The 22,252-nt window shown below is 67.8% G+C and overlaps 8 protein-coding genes across 8 annotated transcripts; 4 read left to right on the top strand and 4 right to left on the bottom strand.

Annotated features, from left to right (window-relative positions):
* Positions 1-85: 85 nt before the first annotated feature.
* Positions 86-3,316, bottom strand: RHOBADRAFT_38520 (uncharacterized protein). The gene is made up of 10 exons (XM_018413532.1): positions 3,256-3,316; positions 3,107-3,174; positions 2,654-3,036; positions 2,216-2,592; positions 1,874-2,141; positions 1,688-1,791; positions 1,538-1,611; positions 1,313-1,476; positions 963-1,228; positions 86-815 (listed from the first exon to the last, which is right to left on the bottom strand). The coding sequence occupies exons 2-10, from the start codon at positions 3,130-3,132 to the stop codon at positions 138-140; spliced, it is 2,340 nt and encodes a 779-aa protein (XP_018269389.1). The 5' UTR covers positions 3,133-3,174; positions 3,256-3,316; the 3' UTR covers positions 86-137.
* A 633-nt stretch (positions 3,317-3,949) lies between these two features.
* RHOBADRAFT_152 (uncharacterized protein) lies at positions 3,950-5,144 on the top strand (the record flags this gene model as incomplete). Its single annotated transcript, XM_018412245.1, has 4 exons — positions 3,950-4,199; positions 4,251-4,548; positions 4,618-4,735; positions 4,818-5,144. Coding segments are annotated over 4 exons (993 nt in total), but the record flags the coding sequence as incomplete, so codon positions are not given.
* Positions 5,145-6,036: 892 nt separating this feature from the next.
* Positions 6,037-6,808, top strand: RHOBADRAFT_66789 (uncharacterized protein). Its single transcript, XM_018419080.1, has 5 exons — positions 6,037-6,146; positions 6,219-6,230; positions 6,302-6,389; positions 6,505-6,609; positions 6,723-6,808. The coding sequence occupies exons 1-5, from the start codon at positions 6,058-6,060 to the stop codon at positions 6,747-6,749; spliced, it is 321 nt and encodes a 106-aa protein (XP_018269387.1). The 5' UTR covers positions 6,037-6,057; the 3' UTR covers positions 6,750-6,808.
* Positions 6,809-6,937: 129 nt separating this feature from the next.
* RHOBADRAFT_45911 (uncharacterized protein) lies at positions 6,938-7,480 on the bottom strand (the record flags this gene model as incomplete). The annotated part of the gene is made up of 1 exon (XM_018414686.1): positions 6,938-7,480. The coding sequence occupies one exon, from the start codon at positions 7,478-7,480 to the stop codon at positions 6,938-6,940; it is 543 nt and encodes a 180-aa protein (XP_018269386.1).
* A 750-nt stretch (positions 7,481-8,230) lies between these two features.
* RHOBADRAFT_29065 (uncharacterized protein) lies at positions 8,231-10,490 on the top strand. The gene is made up of 9 exons (XM_018412849.1): positions 8,231-8,387; positions 8,739-8,824; positions 8,891-8,939; positions 9,019-9,129; positions 9,219-9,304; positions 9,407-9,671; positions 9,757-9,937; positions 10,150-10,220; positions 10,312-10,490. Exons 2-9 carry the CDS (start codon positions 8,751-8,753, stop codon positions 10,414-10,416), a joined length of 942 nt encoding a protein of 313 aa, XP_018269385.1. The 5' UTR covers positions 8,231-8,387; positions 8,739-8,750; the 3' UTR covers positions 10,417-10,490.
* A 2-nt stretch (positions 10,491-10,492) lies between these two features.
* On the bottom strand, positions 10,493-14,237 carry RHOBADRAFT_55095 (uncharacterized protein; the record flags this gene model as incomplete). Its single annotated transcript, XM_018417663.1, has 9 exons — positions 10,493-10,607; positions 10,674-11,266; positions 11,341-11,734; positions 11,989-12,149; positions 12,220-12,297; positions 12,364-13,069; positions 13,142-13,352; positions 13,422-14,099; positions 14,195-14,237. 9 exons carry the CDS (start codon positions 14,235-14,237, stop codon positions 10,493-10,495), a joined length of 2,979 nt encoding a protein of 992 aa, XP_018269384.1.
* A 639-nt stretch (positions 14,238-14,876) lies between these two features.
* On the bottom strand, positions 14,877-17,058 carry RHOBADRAFT_45908 (glycosyltransferase family 15 protein; the record flags this gene model as incomplete). Its single annotated transcript, XM_018414685.1, has 12 exons — positions 14,877-14,931; positions 15,010-15,130; positions 15,233-15,308; positions 15,381-15,402; positions 15,483-15,496; positions 15,642-15,796; positions 15,873-15,897; positions 15,968-15,988; positions 16,059-16,164; positions 16,241-16,340; positions 16,486-16,623; positions 16,713-17,058. 12 exons carry the CDS (start codon positions 17,056-17,058, stop codon positions 14,877-14,879), a joined length of 1,179 nt encoding a protein of 392 aa, XP_018269383.1.
* An 866-nt stretch (positions 17,059-17,924) lies between these two features.
* On the top strand, positions 17,925-22,154 carry RHOBADRAFT_38508 (uncharacterized protein; the record flags this gene model as incomplete). The annotated part of the gene is made up of 15 exons (XM_018413531.1): positions 17,925-18,119; positions 18,207-18,328; positions 18,399-18,834; positions 18,928-19,029; positions 19,141-19,356; positions 19,458-19,581; positions 19,670-19,830; positions 19,902-19,946; positions 20,050-20,207; positions 20,292-20,384; positions 20,468-20,582; positions 20,662-20,782; positions 20,897-21,023; positions 21,113-21,762; positions 21,868-22,154. Exons 1-15 carry the CDS (start codon positions 17,994-17,996, stop codon positions 22,152-22,154), a joined length of 2,883 nt encoding a protein of 960 aa, XP_018269382.1. The 5' UTR covers positions 17,925-17,993.
* Positions 22,155-22,252: the final 98 nt, after the last annotated feature.

Raw genomic sequence — 22,252 nt, 5'->3', positions numbered from 1 at the left:
ACCGTGCGCTGTAGATCTGTCTCTCTCTCTCTTTCCTGCAGTCGAGTCGTACCTTCTCTCGCTGTGTCTCTCTCGCTGTCCGAGAGAAAAGAGCACGCTCGGCAAACTGTGCTCGTTGCTCGAAAAGAGGAGAGGAGCTACTTGCGCAGCGGGTCGAGGTCTGCCCAATTCCCAAAGTCCATCGCGCTCTTCTGCTGCCCCGGCCGCTGCACGACCGTCGGCTGGAGCGCTCCGGCCGGGCTGTACCCTGGCGGGAACGCCGGTGAGGGTGCTGCTACGGCTGCTGCTGCGGCGCCGTACGAGGGTGTCGGCGCGAGGGACGGGACGCGGTTCCAGGAGGGCTGGGCGGGCGCGACGGAGGAGGATGGCGGTGAGGCGAAGATGGAGGACGAGGTCGGCTGTAGGGGAGGGAGGCCGGACGAGGAGGGCGTCGTCGTCGAGAGGGACAGGTTGTAGTTGGGCTGGTGCGCCGAGGTCGAGGCGAGAGAAGAGGAGGTGACGGTGCGAGACGGACCGGGCTGCAGCGGCGCAAAGCTGCGCAGAGCCGGCGCTCGTGCCGTCGCAGGCGCAGGTGCCGGGCTCGGCGCGACCGGTGCAGCTCGCGGCGGCGGCGCGAACGACGGCGAGGCGGGAGGTCGTGCGGCGGCGAGCGACGCGGTCGAGCCGAATGACGACGCGACGCGAGGCGCGCTTGGGCGCAAAGGTTGTGCGGTGGCGGGAGAGGCGAAGCTGGTAGAGGTGTGGAAGGAGGGCGAGGCGGCGGGGAGAGCAGGGAGAGGTGGCGAGGACATGCCCGTCGGCGTCGGCGTGAGGGTCTGTGCGCGCGCAGATGGGTCAGGTGTCGGTCGGCACGAGGAGGCGAGAGAGAGAGAGGGAAAGCTGGAGCGCACCGGCGACTCGTCGGCAAATATGTCGACCTGGCCACCACGCGCCGCAAGCCCCTCGACCCTCGTCCCGTTGACCTTGCCCCTGACGAGGCTCTCAAAGTCGGTGACGGCCGCCGCGCTGATGGCGCCCGTGCCCGAGTTGGCCGGCCCGTTCATGCCGTGCGCCCCTGCGCCGCCGCTGCTCTCCTCGAGGCGCTTGAGCTCGGCGAGGTGCCGCGAGTGCTCGGCCTCGACCCGGGTCGACAGCTGCTTGATGACGGCCATGAAGCGCGCAAAGTGGTCGACGTTGAGGAGCGGGCCGATCGACATGGCCCACAGCTGCGGGAGGATGAGGGTCGCGACTGGGCGAGAGGAGGTGAGGTCAGGGACGGTCCGTCGACGCGGCGCAGAGAGGGAGAGGGCGGGAGAGAGAGAGGGGGACTCACTGGCCTCGATCTCGCACTTCTTGCCCATCTCCTCGTGGACGGCGAGTGTCGCGATCATGACGCTCGGCTCCTTGGTCTTGATCTTGGCGAGGAGCGGCACGAGCTTTTCGGTCAAGGTGAACTTGTCGAGGATCTTGATCATCGAGTGGAAGCAGATGAGGGTGCTGCGGGCGTACGAGGCCACGTCAGTCCGCGCTCTGTGACGGACGTGCTGGGGCGACTCACTTGACCTTGACCGAGAGCACGGTCGTGCGCGAGAAGACGGTCGTGATCTTGGGGAACAGGGTCTGCTTGACGGTCTGTGTCGGGCGTCGTCGGCGTCAGGTGCGCTTCTCGGAGAGGCGCCGACGAGAAGGAAGAGAGAGCGAGACGGACCGTGTAGTCGAGCGACTCGCACAGGCTCGGGACGGCGCGCAGCGCCTTCTCGAGCACGACCGGGTTGTCGCTCTCGAGCGCAAAGTAGATGAGCGGCATGACCTCTGCGCGCACCGGCACTCGCCCCGAGTCAGTTCTCGCTCGTACGCAGAGGGGCAGGAAGAGAGAGAGGACGAGGGGACGGACCCTCGCGAAAGACGCTCGGCGAGCACTTGGCGTGGATGGTGGCCATGTTCTCGATGAGGGCGACGACGGCCTGCGGCGGGTCCTTGATGGCGAACAGGGGCTTGAGCGCGGGTAGGACCTCGAGGCGAAAGTCGTCGGGCGTCATGCGGCTCGCGATGTAGAGGACGTTGGGGAGCAGGAACGGGATCAGGTTGGCCTTGCGCGTCTCCTCGAGGAGCGAGGGGAGGATCTTGCGCCGCACGACCTTGTCGGAGAAGCTCGGGAGGACCTGCACGGGGCGGACAGGCAAGTGTCAGGGAGGTGCTTGAGAGGATCGGGAGGGAGAAAGGAGAAGAGACGCACCGAGACGAGGCCCTTGAGGAAGCTCGCCTGCGCCTCGCTCGACGTTGACGCGAACGAGTCGCGCTCGAGGAAGCGCAGCGTGCCGACAAGCAGGCCCTCGAAGTACCTGCTCTCGAGAAACTGGCGCGCCGTCAAGCGCCGGTTCGGGTACCGCGTCAAGAGGCTCGCGAGGACCTCCTGGACGTCCTGGGGCAGCTTGCGCCACTGCGACGAGACGAGGCCGAGGCCTTCCTCGAGGTTGGTGCGCAGCTTTTTGAGCGAGTGGCGGTTCTGGAACGGCGGGCCGGTGTGCGTGTGGATCGCGTGGAGGATGCAGCCGAGCGAGTACATGTCGTTGGACGGGGCCGGTGGCGACTCGTCGAGGGCGTACTCGGGAGCTGCAGTGCGGCGAGCATGTCAGCCGATGCGGGCGAGAGAATCGAGAGAGAAGGGACGAACCGATGTAGTCGTAGTCGCGCTGGCAGCTTGTCGGCAGGTCCGGGTCGAATGCGAGAAACTCCCACCTCGCGGGCGCGCCCTGCGGGTCAAACAGGTACCGCGACTGGCCGAACCCGCTCAGTTTCCAGTCGCCCTTGGCGTTGATGATGACGGCGTCGGGCGTCAGGTTGCCGTGCACGAGCTTGGCCGACTCGTGGAGGAACTGGAGGCCTTTGCCGAGCTGCGACAGGCCCTTCTGCACCTCGACCTCGTCGAGCTCGAGGTCCTGCTCCGTCTTGGGGCGGTACGACGCGCGTCCGGAAGGGTCTTGGGCGGCGTCCGAGGCGTCGATGGCGTGGCGCAACGAGGCGGTGACGGGCTCGGTCGCGAAGGTGATGGTCGACCTGCGAGGCGAGGCAAAAAGGGGTCAGGCCGGGCGCGACACGCACGTGCAGAGAGAAAGAGGCGACGCACCGTCCTTCCTCCATGGGCTCGGCCATCTCGAGAATGCACGGGTGCCGCAACCTCGACAGGGAGGACGCCTGCGAGAGGGAGGGGAGGCGACGAGAGGGGAGGGTCAGCGTCGCCCTCGCTTGACAAGGCTCGCGGACCAGAGTGCTCACCTCCTTCTTGAGGACCTCGACGGCGTTCTTAAAGCGCTCTGCGTCGGCCGTGCGGTCGCGAGCCCCCCCACCTCGCCTCGCGCCGGCCGAGGACGAGGGAGGGGGACCGGCGGCGAGCTGGTGCTTGTCCGCAGTCCAGATCGAGACGAGCTTGCCGTTCGAGTGGTGCTTTGCGCGGTGGACCTTCCACACGCCGACCTGGACGGGTGGCACGGCCGGGTCGACGGCGTACGACGAGGCGAGCGAGCCCTTCTGGGCGGCGGCGAGCGACGACGCGGCGGACGAGAAGAGGGCCGAGGCGAGCTCCATCTCGGTGACTGTGGCAGCAAGGGCCTGACCTCGTAGCTCGAGGCAGAGAGAGTGAGGACAAGCGCTCCTCCAACTCCGACCGACGGTCTCTCTCCTCCTTTACCTCGCTCTCGCTTGGACGAGCACCTGCTGCTGTCTACTCTACCCTGCATGGTCGCAGACACAAAGCTGTACGACGCCCTCGGTGAGCCCTCTCTCTCTCTCCCCTCCCCCCTCTCTCTCGAGCTCCTCATCATCATCTCGCTGACCCTGGTTCTCTTCACCCTCGTTTACAGGCGTGCAGCCCGGTGCTTCCGACGCCGACATCAAGAAGGGCGAGTCCGCCTTCTGATGCCACCCTCTCGCGGCCCAGCCGTGTCGCTGACACCCTTTCCTCCGCCGCACAGCCTACCGCAAGCTCGCCCTCCGGTACCACCCCGACAAGCAGTCGTCGACGCAGGACGGCGCACCGCCCGACCCGACCCGGTTCCAGGAGATCCAGCACGCGTGGGAGGTCCTCAGCGACCCGGATCAGCGCGCCGATTACGACGAGTTTGGCGAAAAGGGCCCGAGAGGCGGCGGCGGTGGGGCGGGCGGCATGAGCGACGAGGACATGTTCCAGGACTTCTTCGCCGAGATGTTCGGCGGCGGCGGCGGTGTTCCTCCAGGGTTCGGCGGGCCTCCACCACCAGGCGGCGCAGGAGCAGGCGGCCGCCCGCGCCAGCGGCGCAAGACGCAGACGGCCCCGTCCGAGGTCGAGCTCCCCGTCACGCTCGAGGAGCTGTACACCGGGTGCGCCAAGACGCTCGCCGTCGAGCGCACACGCACGTGCGGCACGTGCACGGGCTCGGGCGCGCGGCCGGGCAAGCAGGCCAAGCCGTGCGTCAAGTGCAGCGGGCAAGGGCAGACGTACGCCATGAAGCAGATGGGCCCGTACATCCAGCGCGTGCCCGTGCGGTGCTCGCTGTGCGAGGGGCGAGGGCTCAAGGTCCGAGACCAGGACGCGTGCGTCGACCCGTCCTCCTCTCCTTCCTCAACGACCTCGACTGACCTCTCCTTCCTCGTCGTGCGCAGGTGCAAGAAGTGCAAGGGTGCTCGCACGGTCAAGGACAAGAAGCGCGTCGACTTCCACCTCGAGCGCGGCCTGCACTTTGGCGAGAAGATCATCATAGCCGGCGAGGGAGACGAGTCGGTGCGTCCTCACGCTCGCTCCTCTCCCTCTCTCTCTCTCTCTCTCTCGCCCGACGGGACTGACTTCCCGCTCCTCGTCACAGCCCGATTCCTCTGCACCTGGCGACCTGCACATCACGGTCCGCCCTCTGCCGCACCCGACCTTCACCCTGTGTCCGCCAACGCGGCCCGACCGCCCCGCCGACCTGTCGACGACCCTGTCCCTCACCCTCTCCGAGTCGCTCCTCGGCTTCTCGCGCCTCATCCTCGTCCACCTCGACGGGCGCGGCTTGCGCGTCTCGCAGCCCGCGCCGGGCGAGCGCGGCTGGCGCGTCCTCAAGTCGGGCGACGAGGTCGTCGTGCCGGGTGAGGGCATGTGGCGCCGCGGTGCGCGGGGCGACCTGCTCCTGCGCGTCGAGGTGGCCATGCCGGACGAGCAGTGGGCCATGGGCCTCGCGGAGCGGGGCGGCGTCGAGACGCTCAGGGGGTTGCTGCCGCCGCGCCGGCCCGACTTGGGGCGCGTCGTCGTCGAGGAGGGCAAGGAGACGGATGAGGTCGAGCTCGAGGACAAGCGGGACAAGCCCGAGGATGAGGAGCAGTGGGTGCGTCGTCGCGTTCCTCCCTCGTTCCCCTCCCTCTCTTCCTCCCATCTTTGCCGCCACAAGCTCGTCGATGCCTCGCACTCGACAGCTACTGACAAGCCTCGTCGCGCGCAGTACCACGGCAACGGGCGGCCGTACGACGAGGACGAGGACGCCGGGCCCGGGTGTCAGCAGCAGTGACGGATCGAGCGAGCGAGGGGCCCTGTGCTCGAGCGACGACCTGACCTAGATCCAGATGTGACTGTATCTCTCTCCTGCATCGCACCTGCGTGTAACGATACCGCCTCTCTCTTCCCTTTTCGCAACCGCTTCGCTTCGTCGGCCTGAGCGCGAGTTGCGAGACGGTCGGGCTCTTGCGGTGGTCGCCGGCGCGAGTTTCGCGCCTCGAGAGTCGACAGGGCGTGTACGACAAGTGCTCTGTGTAGCTCGAACGGCCGCACGTTAGGCCTGAGCGCCCCGGTTTGACCTCGCGCCCTTCGACGCCCTCCACGCCGACCGACCTTGGCTGCCCTCTCTCCACGGCCTCAGCACACAGCTCGTGCGGCACCTCGCCAGACTCTACTTCTCCACGTCTGCGTCGCTCACCAGTTTCTCGCCCGCCCGCTACAGCACTCCCACCTCGCCTCATGCGCTCCCCTACCCGCCGACCTTCCCCACTCCACCTCGAGCTAGCCACAGCGCCCGCCTTCCCGCCCCGCCCTTGCACACGCCCGACCCAGCTCGAACCACACGCGCCGCGACCATGCCCGTCAAGCCGATCGAGTCGTTCGCCGAGTTCCAGCAGCTCCTCGAGGGCGACCGCACCATCATCATCGACTTCTGGGCGACCTGGTGCGTCCCCTCTTTCGCACACTCTCGCTCTCGCCGAGTGTCACGAGCTGACATCTTGCACGCGCGCGACAGGTGCGGGCCCTGGTGCGTCGAGCCCTCGCCCTCTCAAGCGCCACGACCTCCTCCCTGACGTTGGTCCGCCTCCCTGACTGCAGCCGCGCCATCTCTCCCGTCTTTGAGCGCCTCGCCGAGCAGTCGTCGGGCGCGATCGACTTCTACAAGGTCGACGTCGACGCACAGGAGGTGCGCCCCTTTCTCGCTCACCTCTCCTCTCCCTCCCTCTGACCCTCTCTGTCTCTCTCTCTCTCTCTCTCTCTCTCTCTCTCTCTCTCTCTCTCTCTCTCTCGTCGCGCCGCAGCAAATCGCCCAGGAGTGCGGCGTGCGCGCCATGCCGACCTTTATGGTGTTCCGCGCGGGCGACAAGCTCGGCGAGGTGACGGGCGCCAACCCGGCCGGCCTCGAGGTGAGCCCGCTCTCGCTCTCTCTCTCGTTCTCCCGCTCGAGTCGCAAGCCGGCGCGCCTCGGGCGGGTCCCGTCGAGCAGAAGGGACTGACGCTATCGCTCACGCGCTCGCAGGCCCTCATTAAGAAGCACAGCGAGTAGGGAGGGTGCGAGAGTGTCGACGAGGTTGACATTGACAAGGCGATTCTCCAGCCCTCGTCCGTCCCGCACCTCGCTCAAGACGTTGGGTCGAGACACTGCGAGAGAGAGCGCGTCAGAAAGAGGGTCCGAGAGAGAGAAAGCGCTTGAGAGAGAGAGAGAGGCTCACCTCGAGGTCCGAGAGCGCGCGCTCAGGGCGCTGCCGTCGTCGGCGCTTTCGTCGCCGTGACGGTCGCGAAGCCGCTCGTCCTCGTCGCTGCTGCGGCAGCCGCAGCCCTCGACGAGCTGACGTACGCCGACTGCCTCGCGCGGTTGCTCGACACGACCGCGTTGCGCACGCTCGACACGCTCGAGCGGCTCGCCGCTGCCGCTGCGACCGACGCGACCGACGCGCGCGACGAGGCGACGTAGGCCGACTGCTTTGCGCGGTTGGCCGACACGATCGAGTTGCGCAGGGCGGATACGCTCGAGTGGCTCGCAGCGGCGGCGGCGGCGCTCGCGACCGAGAGGACCGAGGCGCGCGACGACGAGGCGTCGGCGACAAAGGCGCTCAAGCCGGCGCTCTGGCGCTCAAAGGCGCCGGCGAGGGCCGAGAGGCGGCTCGCGGTGCGGTCGTCGAGGCGGTCGGGTGCAGCAGGGGCGGGGGCAAGCGTCGGGAGAGGTGCGGGGGCCGCTTGGGCGAGGGCGAGGGCGAGGACGAGGACGAGGGCCGAGAGCGTCGGGAGGAAGTGCATGGTGGAGGCGCGGGCGCGGTGGGAGGGCGAGTGAGGAAGAAAGAGAGGAGGCCATGGCGTCGCTTCGCTTTTTGAGCGCTCGAGGCGGCGGTCCCACTGTGCGACTGACGGCGAGAAGCCCCCCGCCTTGGCAGAACAATGCGAGACGAACAAGGGGAAGCAGCTGCCGCGAGACGAGCGTGAAGAAGCGCGGCGACCGGAAAGAGAAGCGAGGTCGGCGAAGACAAAGGGAGCGACGGGCTCGAGACAGCCCAGGGGGTGGGGCCGTCGTCCTCGAGCGGCGCCAAGGTTGCCAGCTCTGCGTGGAGCAAAGGCGCACACAAAGGGTGTGCTGGCGCAGGCGCGCGGTGGTACAGCACCAGCAGGGTAAGCGCGAGGCGAGAAGAGACGGTCCCACGCGAGGCGGTGACGAGGCCGCCCAGCAGCAGGGCTGGCCGCGCTCGACTGGCACAAGGTCGAATGGCGGTCGTCGCACCTCGGCGAGCTCGCCTCGTCGCTCGAGCGGCTGGTGTGGGCGAGGTGGTCGCCCGTGGCAGGGACGGCCAGGCGAGGGGTGGATGGCGCGCAGCGCGGTCGTAGCGACGCTCGAGCAGCCCAGAAGATGCACAGCAGGCGTGCCCTCGAGCTGTGTTGGAGCGAGGAGGAGGAGGGCGGACACCCGACGCAACCTTCTCTCGCTCGCCCCTCTCACCGCTCCCGCTAGCCCGCCCTACCAGCCATGAGCCACAAGGTCACGCTCGAGGACCGCGACGCCCTCGCCCTCCAGGAGGCCGACGCCCTCCTCGCCGAGGAGGACCACTCGGCCGGACGCGACTCGACCCGCCAGCCCGACCACCACTTCAAGGCCGACCTCGAGCAGCTCGAGGATGAAGAGTCGCTCCCTCGACCGGCGTCGGCAACCTCGGCGGTGCGTCCCGCCCTCTCTTTGTCCCCCTCCCCCTCCCTCTCCTCGTCCTCGTCGCGGCACACGTGCGGCACTCGGCGGTGGGCGCTCTTGGGCAGGGCAGGGCCAGCAGGGCTCGCAGCGAGCGTGTCTCGAGTCGCTTGGTGCACCACGGCGCGCGCAGACGCGTCGAGCAGGGCGCCAACGCCTGTCGAGCGCGCGCGCACTCGCAGCACGCGGCGGTGATGCCTCGAGCTCTCGCAGGCGCCGTCGTGCGCACGTGCAGTACGACGACCAGAGCTGTCCCGTCATGACGAGCCCCTGCATCCTGGCAACCGCCTCAGGAACGGCCGCACTGACCTTTCGCTCCCGCAGGTCCCCAAGAAGATGCACCCGGCGCCCATCATCGCCATCTGGATCGCCCTCTCGTCGAGCGTCATCCTCATGAACGCCTGGATCCTGTGCGTCTCCTCCTCGCCCCTCCTCTCGCCGAGCGAGACCTGACCTCGCCGTTCGCGCACCCGCAGCGGCAACAAGGAGGGCGACCTCAACTTCCGGTACCCGATCTTCCTCACCGTGCGTCCCGCACCCTTCTTTCTCCCGAGAGAGAGACATGCGTCGACGGGCGGCGCTGACTCGTGCGACCCTCGCGCAGACGACCCACCTCGTGTACGCGACCCTCGCGACGCGCCTCATGCGCCGGTTCACGCACCTCATCGACGGCCTCGACAACGTCCAGATGTCGTGGGACCGCTGGTACAAGAACGTGCGTCCCTCTCTCACACTTTCTCGTGTCCAGGTCGCGGACGAGGCGGACGAGAGCTGACAGCTCCTGCCTCCTTCTCGCGCCGACAGATCGTCCCCATCGGCGCCCTCTTCTCGGCGTCGCTCATCTTCTCCAACCTCGCGTACCTCACGCTCTCGGTCTCGTTCATCCAGATGTGCGTCCAACCCTGTCCCCTCCCTCTCGACCAAGCGGCGTACGGGCCGTCCTTCTCTCGAGCGGCACCACCGAGACTGACTCTGGCACCACCCCGCAACAGGCTCAAGGCCTTCACCTCGGTCGCCGTCTTGGGCATGTCGGTCATGATGGGCCTCGACACGTGGGACAAGCGCAAGGCCGTGACCGTCATCGGCATCTCGGCCGGCGTCGCCCTCGCGTCGTACGGCGAGCTCCGGTTCGTCTTTAGCGGGTTCGTGTTCCAGTGCTTCGGGATCCTGTTCGAGGCGACCCGCCTCGTCGCGATCCAGAAGTTGCTCCAGGGCTTGCGCATGGACCCGCTCGTGTCGCTGTACTACTACGCCCCGGTCCGTCCCTCTTTCTCTCTCTCTCCCTCCCTCTCGTCGTCCTCCACCTCGTGATCTCACGCACTGAGCATGCTCGCGCCCGCAGGTCTGCGCCGTCTTCAACGGCCTCCTCGTCCTGCCGTTCGAGGGCTGGGCGCCCATCGAGCAGGTCCTCGACAAGGTCGGGCCCATCACGCTCTTTGTCAACTGCAACGTCGCCCTCCTCCTCAACGTCAGCGTCGTGTTCCTCATCGGGTGCGCGAGCTCGCTCGTGCTCACCCTCTCGGGTGCGTCTCCCTCTCTCTCTTTCCCTCTCTCCCTCCCCCCCTCTCCCCCCCTTTCTCTCCCTCTCCCTCTCTCTTTCCCTCCCCCTCTCTCCTTCACTTCTTCTGCCCCTGTCTCCCACTCTCCCCCGCTCTCTCTCCCGCCCTCTCTCCCTCTTTGTCTCTCGCGAGCCTTCCCGAGCGGCGACTGACTTGAGCTTTTCCCGGACTCGCAGGCGTTCTCAAGGACATTCTCCTCGTCACGGGCTCGGTCGTCCTGTTCGGCACTCCTGTCACCATGATTCAGGTGCGTCCCTGCTCCTTCCTCTCGCTCTCGCACGTCTCAGCACGGACTTTGACCTCTTTCTCTCTCTCTCTCTCTCTCTCTCGCACCGCAGCTCGGGGGCTATACCGTGGCATTGGCGGGTCTGTTCGTCTTCAAGACGAAGCCCGAGGACCTCGCCGTGTACTGGGCGCAGATCAAGTCGGTCGTCGGGCGGTGAGCGGGTCGAAGAGGGGAGCGGGTTCTCCACGTCGCAGCGGACGTTCTTCAATTCTATTTCTCAATCTCACAGTGTTCTACGCCGAGAGCCGACCGACTGCGAGCCCGCTCGCTGCGAAAGCCGCCGCGAACACCGTCATGGCTGAGCCGGACCCGCCTCCGAGGACGGCGAGGAGCGGGCCGGGGCAGATCCTGTGCGCGCTCGTCGAGATTCAGTGTCTGCTCCATCAAAAGAGCAGAGAGAGAGAGGAGACGCACCCGAGAAGCCCCCACCCGACGCCAAACGCCGCCGAGCCGAGCACGAGCCTGGCGTCGACGTCCCCTCCCCTCGGCACGCTCCACCGCTCGGCCCTGAGCGGGCTCTTCCACCCTCGGACGGCCTGCCACACGGCAACGTTGGGCACGAGGCCGCCGAGTGCGACCATCGCGAGCGACGGGTCCCAGGCTGCGCCATGCGACGGCGAGGGGACGAACGGGAGCGGGACGTGGAAGAAGGCGAGGACCTTGGACGGGCGCGTCATGCCCGCGAGCGCGAGCCCGATCGAGAACGTCATGCCGAGGAGGAAGGCGTGCAGGCGGGCGTAGTACGAGTCGGGGCGCGAGCGCGAGGTCAAGAGGGGTGGGAGGGAGAGGAGGGGCGCGAGCGCGAGGAGGGCGAGGGCGGCGCCGGTCGAGAGAGGGAGGGACGTCGAGGGAGGTGCGAGGAACGTCGAGGAGGTGCTGGGGGAGAAGGGCGCGAGGCGCGAGGTGACGAGGGCGGTGGCGAAGAAGGTCACGACGGCGGCGAGGGAGCGCTTCGAGAGGCGCGCGAGGCCGAGGAGCATGTGCCCGCTCGTGCAGCCGTTCGCGAGCTGTGTGGCGGCGCGCGAGGAAGGTCAGCTCGTCACGAGGAGAGATGAGGGAGAGCGAGAGGGTCGAAGCGCACCTTGGTACCGCCGCCCACGAGCAGCCCGGCGAGGACGACGCGCGCCGTGCCCGCCTGCGTTGCGCTCAGCGGCGCGTCAAAGACCGCCGCACCGACGACGCGTTCGAGCTGCGGCCGCACGAGGCGCAGGAGCGCACCACCGGCGACGAGCCCTCCCGTCACGGCCAACTTCCACCCGCTCGACGACGCCGCCTGCGCTTTGGCCTTGCGGTCGCCATCCGACGACTGGTCCTTGCCGCCGGGCGCGAGTGAGCCGACGAGCGCGTCGACGGTGCCGTGGGCGACGCCGCTGCAGCCGAGGGTGCGCCCCTGTGTCACGAGCAGCGTCGACGTCGAGAACGACAGCAACAGGCCGCCGATGAAGGAGGGCAGTGGCGTGAACATCGTCGACGAGCTGTGGGAGCGAGAGAGAGAGAGCAGCAGGGCAGGGTCGGCAGCGTTGAGGAAAGCGAGAGTGTAAGCAAGGGCGGCCGGCAACAGACGTGCGTCCGAGGCTCCGCCGCGGAAGCGGACCGACGACGATCGTTGACATCGCGCTCTCGAACGCTCTGTCGACGGCCTCTCTCTCTCTCGCAGAGTGCACGACGCAAGACGAACGCGGCGAGGACGGATAAGAATGACAACAAGACGAGCCGGATGCGCAACTACCGAGGGACGAGGTCACTCAGGCGACTCGCCCAAATCGAGGTCCCGCCTCGTGCGCGCCCGGCGACCGCCCTGCGCTCACGCAGGTAGTACGAGATGTACCTCGTCCAGCCCTCGATGACGCCCGTTCCAGTCGAGAGGTGCAGGCAGTCGTCGTTCGTGTGCTGCGGGCGCGAGCGCGAGTTGGGAAGGTCAGTTCTGGACGAGCAGGCGAGGCGGACGGGCAGGACTCACAGCGTCGGGTCGAAGGCTGGCAGGTCGGGCGAGGTCGAGAAAGGCGATTTGCGGGTTGGCGAGATGGTCGATGAGCGTCTGCAGGAGAGAGAGGCAACGTGAGTCTCGGGCTCGAGCGGGCTCGGGGGAGGAGAGACGACGCACCTCGGCTTTGGCGTTCATGACCGCCATGTCGGCCCAGCTGTACCAGCTGCTCTGGACCTCCTCGCCGTCCTGGACGGGCCGCTTCGCCGAGTGGCAGTCGTTGTGCCCGCCGCTGCTCGGCCGCACGAGAACGACCTTGCCCTCGCGCTCCTCGGGCGTCGCCTCGTCGAGAGCGGCGCTGACTCGCGCAGCCCACGCGTCGACGACGAGCTCAAAGAACTCGACCTGCGCGTTGCCGACGCCGGTGGACGCCGAAGCCGGCGCGCTCGACCCGGGCTCGACGACGTTGCCCACCTCGCCGACGACGGCATCCGCCGCCGGGACGGCGTACGTGATGGGCCCGTCGGGCAGGGTAAAGTGCCGCGAGCTGAAGTGGGCGCCGGTCGAGAACACGAGGGCGCGGTAGTGCGCCGAGCGGGTCGCGTCGCGCTCGACGGCGAGCGCGTCGGGCGGCGTCGTCGAGGGCGAGTACGACGGCGAGATGCCGGTCGAGATGTTGCGCGGCGAGGAAGGGCGGAGGAACAGGTCGAGGTAGTAGTCGATCGAGGGCGAGAAGGTCTCGACGGCGGTGAGGATCGAGCGCGGGTTCGGGTGGGGAGGGAGGGACGCGAGCGCCGGGTACTGCGCCGCGAGGGCGGGAGGCGACTGCTCGTGGAACGTCGCGTAGATGTCGACGAGCTCCGAGGGGGCGAGGCCGTGGTCGGTGCTGCGTGCAGGCGGCAAAGCGTCAGCGAAAGTCGGGCAAAGAGGTCCGAGAGTCGGCGAGGCAGGGACGTACCGGACGTGCGAGACGACTGGCGAGCCGGCAAAGTCGAAGCCCTCGGGCACGGTGAGGCGACCGCTTGCGACGAGAGGGCTCGCCGGGTCGAGGAACAGGTGCTCCTCCTTGATCTGCTGCCACTCGCTCATGGGCGGCATCGGCCACAGCGCGTGCACGTGCGGGAACAGGAGGCACCCGAGCGAGAAGAACTGCTGCTCCGACAGCGAGTCTGTGTACGTAGAGGCAAGGTCATGAGACTCGTCGAGTTGACGAGGGAGAGGAAGAGAGGAGGACGCACCGCCGACGATGAGCCACGCGCCGTGGTCGACGAGGTCCTGCAAGAGCCGCACGACGTCGACGCCCTGCACCCGCGCGCCTTCTCCACCTTCTGCTGCCGCATCGTCGTCCAACACGTCGCACACCTCGTCCTCGGGCCGCCACTCCCACACGCCCGCTCGCCGCCGGTACCCGCTCATGGGCCACACGCCGCCCTCGCCGGCCGGGTTCTCGCCGCTCGGCGGCACGAGCCCGAGGTGCCAGTCGTTGCGGAACCAGCCCTGGGCGCACCCGGTGAAGCCCGTCGAGGCCCAGATGCTCGCGTTGGGCGACGGCGCCGGGTCGCGCTCGACCCACCGGCCAGTGGAGAAGGCGCGGGCGGGACAGGGCGGCGCCCAGGATGGGTCGAGGGCAGGTGCTGCAGGGGCACGCAGGAGGACGAGGGACGAGGCGCCGAGGAGCGACAGGGCGACGGCGGCGCCAACGACGGCGGCTGCGAGCGCGAGCCGGCCTCGCCGCTTGCGCGACGTGCGCTGCGGCGCCTCGTCCTCGTCGTCATGGTCGAGGTCGGCGAGCGTGAGGCGCTCCTTGGACGTGTCGAGCGCCGGACTGTCGCCGTCGCCAAAGTCGATCGTCGACGACGCCTCGCTCGCGACGGACGTGAACCGCTCGGAGCGCAACGGCGCGTAGTCGGGTGAGCCTGCACGGCGTGGATCGGTCGTGAGCAGGGTCGTCCTCGTCGCTCGATGCGCTGTGCGAGGTGGCTCGGCGCGTGGGAACGAGATGGGAACTCACCTCGGCGAACGAGGCGCTCGAGCCACTGGGTCGGAGAGGGCATCGAGCCGTGCGGTGGACACCGAGAGCGTGGTGCGAGTGCTTGTCGCGCGGCAGCTCAGAGGCGAGAGCTGGACCTTGGGGAGCAAGCAGAGCACGTTACGCCGAACGCGCGCTGCGAGCGCAGCATCGAGCGCGTCTTCGTCCGGCCCATTCGGAGCGCGGCGCGAACGTTCGCTATGCGGGGTCGAGGGGATCGAGCGGAAGCGCAGCCGGGAGCCGCGGGCCCAGCAGCAAGTTGCTGAGAAGCCCACGGTCACGTAGAGAGCGCGAGGCGACTGCAGCAGAGTGGCTCGAAGTGAGGAGGACGAAGCAGAGGAAGAGGCGAGCGGCGGCCGCGTCGACGTCGCAGGCACGCTCCGTCTGGGTGCTCACCGGACGCCCGCTCGTTGTCGCAGCTTTCTCTCGCAGGCCCGAGCTGCAGCTACACACGACGAGCTATGTGAGTCTCTCGAGGGACAAGGAGGCGACGAGTGAATCGCCGACGCTGTCAAGCCGACGACGCGCGGCAGAAGAGAAGACCCCGCACGTTCCGCCTCCGCAGCTCTCGCTCTCTGTCGAACGGCGCCCGCGAGAAAGGCCCTCGGGAACTGCGCTGCAGTACATACAGCACCGGTCTACATACGACGTCCAACAAGCTCTCTCACCACTGCCCGTGCGCGTTCATGCGGCTCAGCTCCGGGTTGCACGTGCACCACCTGCGCGCGCTCAGGTGTCAGTCCGTGTCGCGCTCGTTCTTCCTCGTCGCCCGAGAGAGAGAGAGGCGCGCGACGCACGGCAAGTCGGGGCACTCGAACGGCGGCAAGTCGTGCCGGTACCCAGTCACGTTGGCAAACGAGTGGATCTGGGCCGCGTCGAGCAAGTAGGACGCGGCGATGGTGCGGATCGGGGCGTCGCCTGCGGGGTGCGGTTTAAGTCGAGGGTCGAGGGTCAGTCGAGGGCCGGCAGGGCGGGGCGGGGCAAGAGGAGGTGGGCGAGAGAGAGAGAGACAGGACGGACCCCAGCGCTCTTTGTAGAACCCGCCGGCGCGGTCGAGGTAGTTGACGAACGCCTGGTACGGCTCGCTCTCGAGGAACTGCGTGCGGGTGCACCACTCCCGCGTCAGTGAGGCCCACAGGAGGAGGAGAGAGGGAGCGGCCCGGCGCACCGAGCGATGGACGATCTCGAAGCTGCGCGACGGAAGGGAGACAGGCGGTCAGTGCGACGCTCGGACGGGTCCGCTCGAGAGTGGGAGGGACTAAACGCTCACTTGTTGTAGTATACCTGTCAAACCGAGAGTCGAGGACACGGGTTGGCGGGAGGAGGGAGGGAGGGAGCGAGGGTCAGTGAGGATCTCTTGGGCCGCCGCCGTCGCCAATCCCCTGCTCGCCCTCACGACGCGATAGAAGAGAGAGAGAGCGCGACGCACCCGGTGGTTGTACGTCTTTCCGCCATCGTCGCTCACGAACGACTCGTCCCGGCCGGCGGGGAAGTAGTGGCTCGGCGCCTGGCGCATAAAGGCCGTCGCCGTCTGCCACAGGGTCGGGATGACGAACTGGGCTTCTTGGTCGACGTTGGTGAAGCCTGGGAGCGGGTTGTGGCGGTCAGTGAGAGGGCGGCGAGGGGGAAGGAAAGAGAGAGAGAGAGAGGCGGGACGGACCGTACGTCTTGTTGTTGGCGATGAGCTGCGCGCGAGGTAGGCCCGTCAGTCAGCCTCTCGACAAGACCAAGAAGGAGAAGACGGCTCGTGCGCACCGTCTGGAAGGGGTCCTCGTGCTGCGCGGTGCGAGAGCGATTCAGCGTCTCGTGCTGAGAACGAGGTGACAAGGGGAGAGAGGGCACGCACCAGCTCGCAGTGGAACGTGATGCCCTCGTCGAGGCGAAAGATCCAGTCGTAGCCCTCGAGCGCAGGATGCTTGTGGTGGAACATGGAGAAGAAGCGACACATGTTTCTGCGCGGCCGCGAGTGGGCGAGGTCAGTGCGTGCCCGAGGGAGGGGTGCGAGGGAGGAAGGGAGGGTGGACGCACCGGTACCCGAGAGGAAACGGGATTTTGCGCAGGCCTTCGTCGATGTCGGCTTGCGGGAGCCACTCGGGCGGGCCCCAGCCTTGTTCGGGCGTGACGACGGCTGCAGCGAGGGGAGGGAGGGAAAGATCAGGTCACGCACGACGACGACGACGGATCACGGGAGGAGAGAGAGGGGGGTCAGTGGACGCACACCAGGTCGCCTTGCCGTCGCTGATGTAGCTGTGCGGTTCATGATGCCCTCGGACGGGAGCTGGCCGTCGTGAGGAGCTGGATCGGGGTACCCGAGGCGGCGGTTGAACTGAGCTCGATGTTTTCGAGCGTCGGGAGGAGCGCGTGGTACATGTTGCTGAACGGGTTGACGAGGATGACGATGGTCGCGTTGGCTGCGGGGGGCGAGAGGAGCGAGGGACGGACGGGTGAGCGGGCGTTCCGGGAGGAGGTGGGGGGGAGGGAGACGAGGGCGGCAGCGCACCTCTTGGAGAGCTTTGGCCGCCGGCATAGATTGCAACGCGGTCTTTGACGTAGTCACGCACGTCGGGCTGGGTCGATGCGCCGCCAAACAGGACGAGCACGAGAGCGAGGGCGGCGAGTGCGAAGGCGGGCGTGCCGCGCGACTGTCGCCCCTGCCACTGCCGCCACCCTGCGCCTGCGCCGTTGGTGCTGGACCTGGTCGAGCTTGGGTGGTCTGCCCACCTGGCCGGGGTGTCGCGCGGGTGGGTCGGGAGGAGCTGTTGGGCGAGGTGGTGGTCGTCGTCGTTGTCTTCAAAGGTGGAGAAGGGGGTGGTCGGGTACAGGTACGGGTGCCGGGAACTGGCCATAGCGGCACAGGCACGTCGACGAAGAGCGCAGCACACAGCGAGGTGATGCAAGAGAGAGAGACGGCTCAGAGCTCCACCTTGGTCGCGTCGCCAGACTCTCGCTCTCTCTCCGACAGCCGTCCCGCACGACCATGGCAGAAGAACCTACGCCCCTCTCGGACGCCGACAAGGTGCGCCCCACACCTCACAGCCCCCTCCCTACCCGCGTCTCTCGCGCTGACACCGCCTCCCCACTCCCATCGCTCGTCCTCGCGCAGATCCGCCTCAAGCGCATCGCCAAGCTCCAGCAGCAGCAGCAGCAACAGCAACAACAACAGCAAGCCGAGCCCTCGACCTCGCAGGGCTCGCAGCCCTCTGCAGCCGTCCCGCCAGCTTCATCGGTGAGGGCACCATCGTCATGGTCCACCTCGTCATCCTCAGCCTCTGAGAGCGATCCTGACCGCTCGTCGTACCCCCCACCACAGCCTGCGCTGAAGCCCCGACCGCAGCCACCAAAGCCTGCAGCGCAGCCGCCGGCCCCGACCAAGCAGCCTCGGACGGCCACCGCACCTCAGCCGCAGCGCTTCACCGAGTCGTTCGACCAGTGGCAGGACAAGGCCATCGCCAACATCCTCAACGTCACCTTGAGCGTGCGTCACGCCTCCCCCCTCTCGTCCTCTCTCTCGAGCGAACCTCCACTGACGACGCCCTCGCGACGCCCACAGTCCGAGGTCGCGCAGGCGTCCAACTGGACCACGGTCTACCTCAAGGACGTCGCCCAAGAGCTCGATGACGAGGAGCCGAGTGCGTCCCCGCGCTCCCCCTCTCTCGACCGCGCCTCGCGTCCCCGCTAACCTCCCCTCGCGCACCCTGCAGCCGCACCTCGCCCGCACCCTCTCCATGCCGACCTCGTCGACCGCCTCCTCCTCGCGCGCCTGTCGCTCGCCCCGAGCAACATGACGGACGACCCGGAGCAGGTGACGGTCATTGCCGCGCTCCCCGCCGACCAGACCGCGTTCGAGTACCTCGGGTCGTGCTGGAGGCGAGAGCGCCAGGAGCGCGTGCGCGTCATGGCCAAGAAGGTGCGCCCCAGCCCCCCCTCTCTCTCTCTCTGTCGGTGGTGTCGGACGGTGTCTGGGACGCTCCTGACGAACCTCGACGCGCGACAGGACTCGGACCCGGACGAGGCCAAGAAGCGGTTCGAGGTGCTCGCCCAGGTCAAGGCGCTCCTCGTGTCGTACATGGGCCTCGTCATGCAGGACTCGACCATGTTCCCGCAGGACCACATCACGTGCGTCGGCGCACCGTTCTCTTCTCGACGAGAGCGACCTGACCGGCTGACACCTTGCGCGAGGAAACAGCGACAAGCCTCTCGGCGCGCTCGAGCTCGAGCCGCTCCTCATCCCGCCCTCGACCGTCGTCCCCGCGTCGCAGCTCCAAGCCGGCGACGCCGCGTCGCTCCTCACCGACCTCGCCGCGCGCTTCACGCCCTCGCCCGCCAACGACCACGAGTCGGGCCTCGAGCTCATCCTCGCGCCCTTGTTCGCCAAATGGAACGCGCACCTCCTCGCGCACAAGCTCGACATTGGTGGCGGCGGCGGCGCGCCCGGCTCGGTCGGGTACCGCGACATCCTCGGCGCCGTGCAGAGCCTGAGCGAAGTCAAGGCCGTCGCGGCGTGCTTGCCCACCGTCGACGGGTGGGACGTTGCGACGCTTCCCGGGGCGGCGGCACCCATGCTCGAGTACCGCAGCTTGCTCGGACCGCTGTTGCGCCTGAGCGCGTTCCCGGACGGGGCGGTGCGTCCCCCTTTTCCCCCCCTTCCTCCCTCCCTCCCTCCTCGAGCGCCCGAGTGCCTGACACTGACTCGCTCGCGCAACTACCCGGTGCAGCCCAACCTCCCGCTCGCGTACTTCCCTGAGCCGAGCACGATGGGCCGCGGCAACATCGACAGCGCGAGCGCGAGCCTGCGCGGTACCCTGCGTGGGGTCCAGGTGCGTCCCTCGCCCTCCTCCTCCTCCTCCACCTCCCTCCTGTCCTCGCGCACCGTACTGACAAAGCTCCTCCTCCCCCTCGCGCCCCACCCTCGCCCCTCGCACCCGCAGAACACGCTCTTCCGCATCCTCGACAACATCGTGCGCTCGTCGCCGACGGCGCGCGCCGCCGTCCTCGACTTTCTCGGCCACGCCGCGCAGCTCAACGCCAAGCGCGCCGCGATGCGCGTCGACGCGAGCTCGGTCTCGAGCGAGGGCTTTGTCCACAACCTGCACTACGTCCTCCTGAGGTTCGCCGAGCCGTTCATGGATGCTGGGTTCTCCAAGGTGCGCCCGACTCCCCTCTCTCTCTCTCTCTCTGTGCCCCGCCTGCCTGTCGGTCGACAACGACGGGCCGAGGTACTGAGACCGACGGACGTTGCGCGCAGATCGACAAGATTGACCCGCTGTACTACAAGCACTCTGCGCGCATCAACGTCAAGGACGACACCAAGATTAACGCCAACCAGCAGGAGAGCGACGCGTACTACTCGCAGGCGACCAACGATGCTCGTGCGTCGCCCCCTCTCTCTCCCTCCCTCGTCGTCGTCGTCGTGGTCCTGACCCTCGCTCGGTCCCCCCCTCCCTTCCCGCCCCACAGCGCTCGCGCCCAACTTCATCTCCGAGATCTTCTTCCTGTGCGCCCAGTACCTGCACCTTGGCCCGCTGCACGCCATCAAGGAGCACAAGGGCATCGGTCAGCAGGTGTCGCACATGGTGCGCCAGCTCGCCGACATGGAGGCCGACTCGACGTGGCGCGGGGTGCGTCCCTCGTCCTTCCCCGCTCTCGTTCCTCTCGAGCACGACCTGACGACTTGAGCGCACGACCACAGACGCCGCAAGAGGCTGCGACCCAGGCGAGCCTCGACCGGTACAAGGTGCGCCCTCGTCCCTCTCTTTTTCTCTCTCTTTCCCCTCCTCAGCCCAAAGCTGACCAACCTCCCCCTCTCGCCCGTCCTCGCCAACGACGCCAACGAGCAGAAGAAGATCGAGCAGTGGCGCGCGCACCTCCTCGCGTACGAGGTGCAGCTCCTCGACCCCGAGTACCTCGCAAAGTGCGCCAACTTTGGCAGCCTCGTCATGGCGTGGCTTGTGCGCCTCGTCGACCCGCTCAAGCGCCACCCGCAGACCCGCATCAGGTGCGTCGGCGCCGTCCTCTCTCCGTCCCGTCCTCGTGGCTCTCTGCGACGAGGACTGACTTGAACGATATCGCGCGGTTGCAGCCTGCCGCTTCCCGACGAGACGCCCGAGGTCTTCCGCATGCTGCCCGAGTTCCTCATCGAGGACATCACCGAGTTCCTCAGCTTCACGTCCAAGTGCGTCCCGACCCTCGCGTTGTCGTCGTGGCCGTCGTCGTCGTCGGCGGCAGCAGGTCACTGACGGTTCGGCTCGCCCGCAGGTACGCGCCGCAGGTCCTCGAGACGAGCTCGCAGGACGAGCTCATGAGCTTCATGCTCGTCTTCCTCTCGACGCCGTACATGAAGAACCCGTACCTCAAAGGCCAGTTCGTCGAGGTCCGTCCCCTCTTTCCCCTCCTTCGTTCGCGCCGCACGAGCGGGCCTCGCTCACTGTGGATCTCGCGCACGACCGCAGATCATGTACTACCTGACGCGGCCGTCGTACACGGCCCCTCGAGGCTGCCTCGGCGACGTCCTCAACTTTCACTCGCTCGCGCTCAAGAACCTCATGCCGTGCCTCATCCACGCCTACATCGGTGCGTCCTCCTCTCTCTCTTCCTCTTCATCCCTCTGCGGCCTCTTGCCTTGGCGTACGAGCCGAGCCGAACCAAGCCCTGACGGTGCCCGCCCTCCTCGTCCTCGCGCCACAGAGATCGAGGTCACCGGGTCGCACACGCAGTTCTACGACAAGTTCAACATCCGGTACTACATCACGCAGCTCTTCAAGCTCGTGTGGAGCAACCCGACGCACCGCGAGTCGCTCAAGCGCGAGAGCCAGTGCGTCCACCTCTCTCCCTCTCCTCTCGATGGCCGTACGGCTCGTGCCTGTCGTTCCCTCACTTACTCGTTCCCTCGCACCGCCACAGGGTCAACTTTGACCGCTACGTGCGGTTCGTCAACCTCCTCATGAACGACACGACCTACCTCCTCGACGACGCGCTCGTCCACCTCGGCAAGATCAGCGAGACGCAGCGCGCCATGGACGACACGGCGGCGTGGGCAGCGTTGCCGGCGGCCGAGCGGCAGGAGAAGGAGAAGCTCCTGCGCCAGTACGAGTCGCAGGTCAAGTCGGACCTCGACCTCGGCCACGAGTCGCTGCGGCTCCTCAAGCTCTTCACGCACGAGACCAAGGAGCCGTTCCTCACGCCCGAGATTGTCGACCGCCTCGCCGCCATGCTCGACATGAACCTGTCGGTGCTCGCCGGCCCGAGGTGCCAGGACCTCAAGGTCCGCGACCCGGAGAAGCTCAAGTTCCGGCCAAAGGAGCTCCTCGCCGACGTCCTCGCGTGCTTCCTCGAGCTCGGCCCGCACCTCGAGTTCCAGTCGGCCGTCGCCAAGGACGGGCGCAGCTACTCGCGCGACCTGTTCCAGCGCGCGGGCCGCATCGCGGCCAAGACGGCGATCCGCACGCCCGACGAGCTTCAGGCCCTGTCGGCGTTCGTCGACAAGGTCGAGGCGATCAAGACGGCCGAGGAGGAGGACGAGGCGCTCGGTGACCTCCCCGACGAGTTCCTCGGTGCGTCCCCTCTCTCTCTCTCTCGTGCGGCCTCGTCGTCGTTCGTGTCGGCGCGCCCTTGAGACTGACCTTGCCTTGCCCTCCCTCCCCGCCCCGCGCACACAGACCCGCTCACGTACGACGTCATGCGCGACCCGGTCCTGCTCCCGTCGAGCAAGACGATCGTCGACCGCTCGACGATCAAGCAGCACTACCTCTCGGACGCGACCGACCCGTTCAACCGCCAGTCCCTCAAGTGGGAGGACATTGTCGACGCCGTCGAGCTCAAGCAGCAGATCGACGCCTTCCTCGACGAGCGCAGGAAGCGCAAGGCGGCGGCGGCGGTGGCGGCAGCCGTGAGCAGCGGTGCCGCCGAGGAAGAGAGCGCGATGCAGGTGGACGAGGCGCAGTGACGAGGCGAGGGCCGGGTCGAGGTCGTCGCTGGCTTCTGTAGTCGTTCTTTGCCGTGTCCGTGTGCAACCACTCGCACTTCGATTCGTTCTTCCCGGAG

This window comes from Rhodotorula graminis, assembly GCF_001329695.1.
Source record: "Rhodotorula graminis WP1 unplaced genomic scaffold RHOBAscaffold_11, whole genome shotgun sequence".
NCBI lineage: Eukaryota > Fungi > Basidiomycota > Microbotryomycetes > Sporidiobolales > Sporidiobolaceae > Rhodotorula > Rhodotorula graminis.
Note: the sequence above shows the minus strand (reverse complement) of the source record. Positions and strands in the feature narration are given on the sequence as shown.

Bases quoted from the DNA above. Each gene is read 5' to 3' on its own strand.
- RHOBADRAFT_29065 (XM_018412849.1), top strand. From the start codon at position 8,751: ATGCACCCGGCGCCCATCATCGCCATCTGGATCGCCCTCTCGTCGAGC. The intron at 9,672-9,756 runs GTCCGTCCCTCT...TCGCGCCCGCAG, and splicing joins CGCTGTACTACTACGCCCCG to GTCTGCGCCGTCTTCAACGG. The intron at 9,938-10,149 runs GTGCGTCTCCCT...CCGGACTCGCAG, and splicing joins GCTCGTGCTCACCCTCTCGG to GCGTTCTCAAGGACATTCTC.
- RHOBADRAFT_66789 (XM_018419080.1), top strand. From the start codon at position 6,058: ATGCCCGTCAAGCCGATCGAGTCGTTCGCCGAGTTCCAGCAGCTCCTC. The intron at 6,390-6,504 runs GTGCGCCCCTTT...GTCGCGCCGCAG, and splicing joins TCGACGTCGACGCACAGGAG to CAAATCGCCCAGGAGTGCGG. The intron at 6,610-6,722 runs GTGAGCCCGCTC...ACGCGCTCGCAG, and splicing joins CCAACCCGGCCGGCCTCGAG to GCCCTCATTAAGAAGCACAG.
- RHOBADRAFT_38520 (XM_018413532.1), bottom strand. From the start codon at position 3,132: ATGGCCGAGCCCATGGAGGAAGGACG. The intron at 1,792-1,873 runs GTCCGTCCCCTC...CGGTGCGCGCAG, and splicing joins GCCGAGCGTCTTTCGCGAGG to AGGTCATGCCGCTCATCTAC. The intron at 1,229-1,312 runs GTGAGTCCCCCT...CCTCTCGCCCAG, and splicing joins GAAGTGCGAGATCGAGGCCA to TCGCGACCCTCATCCTCCCG.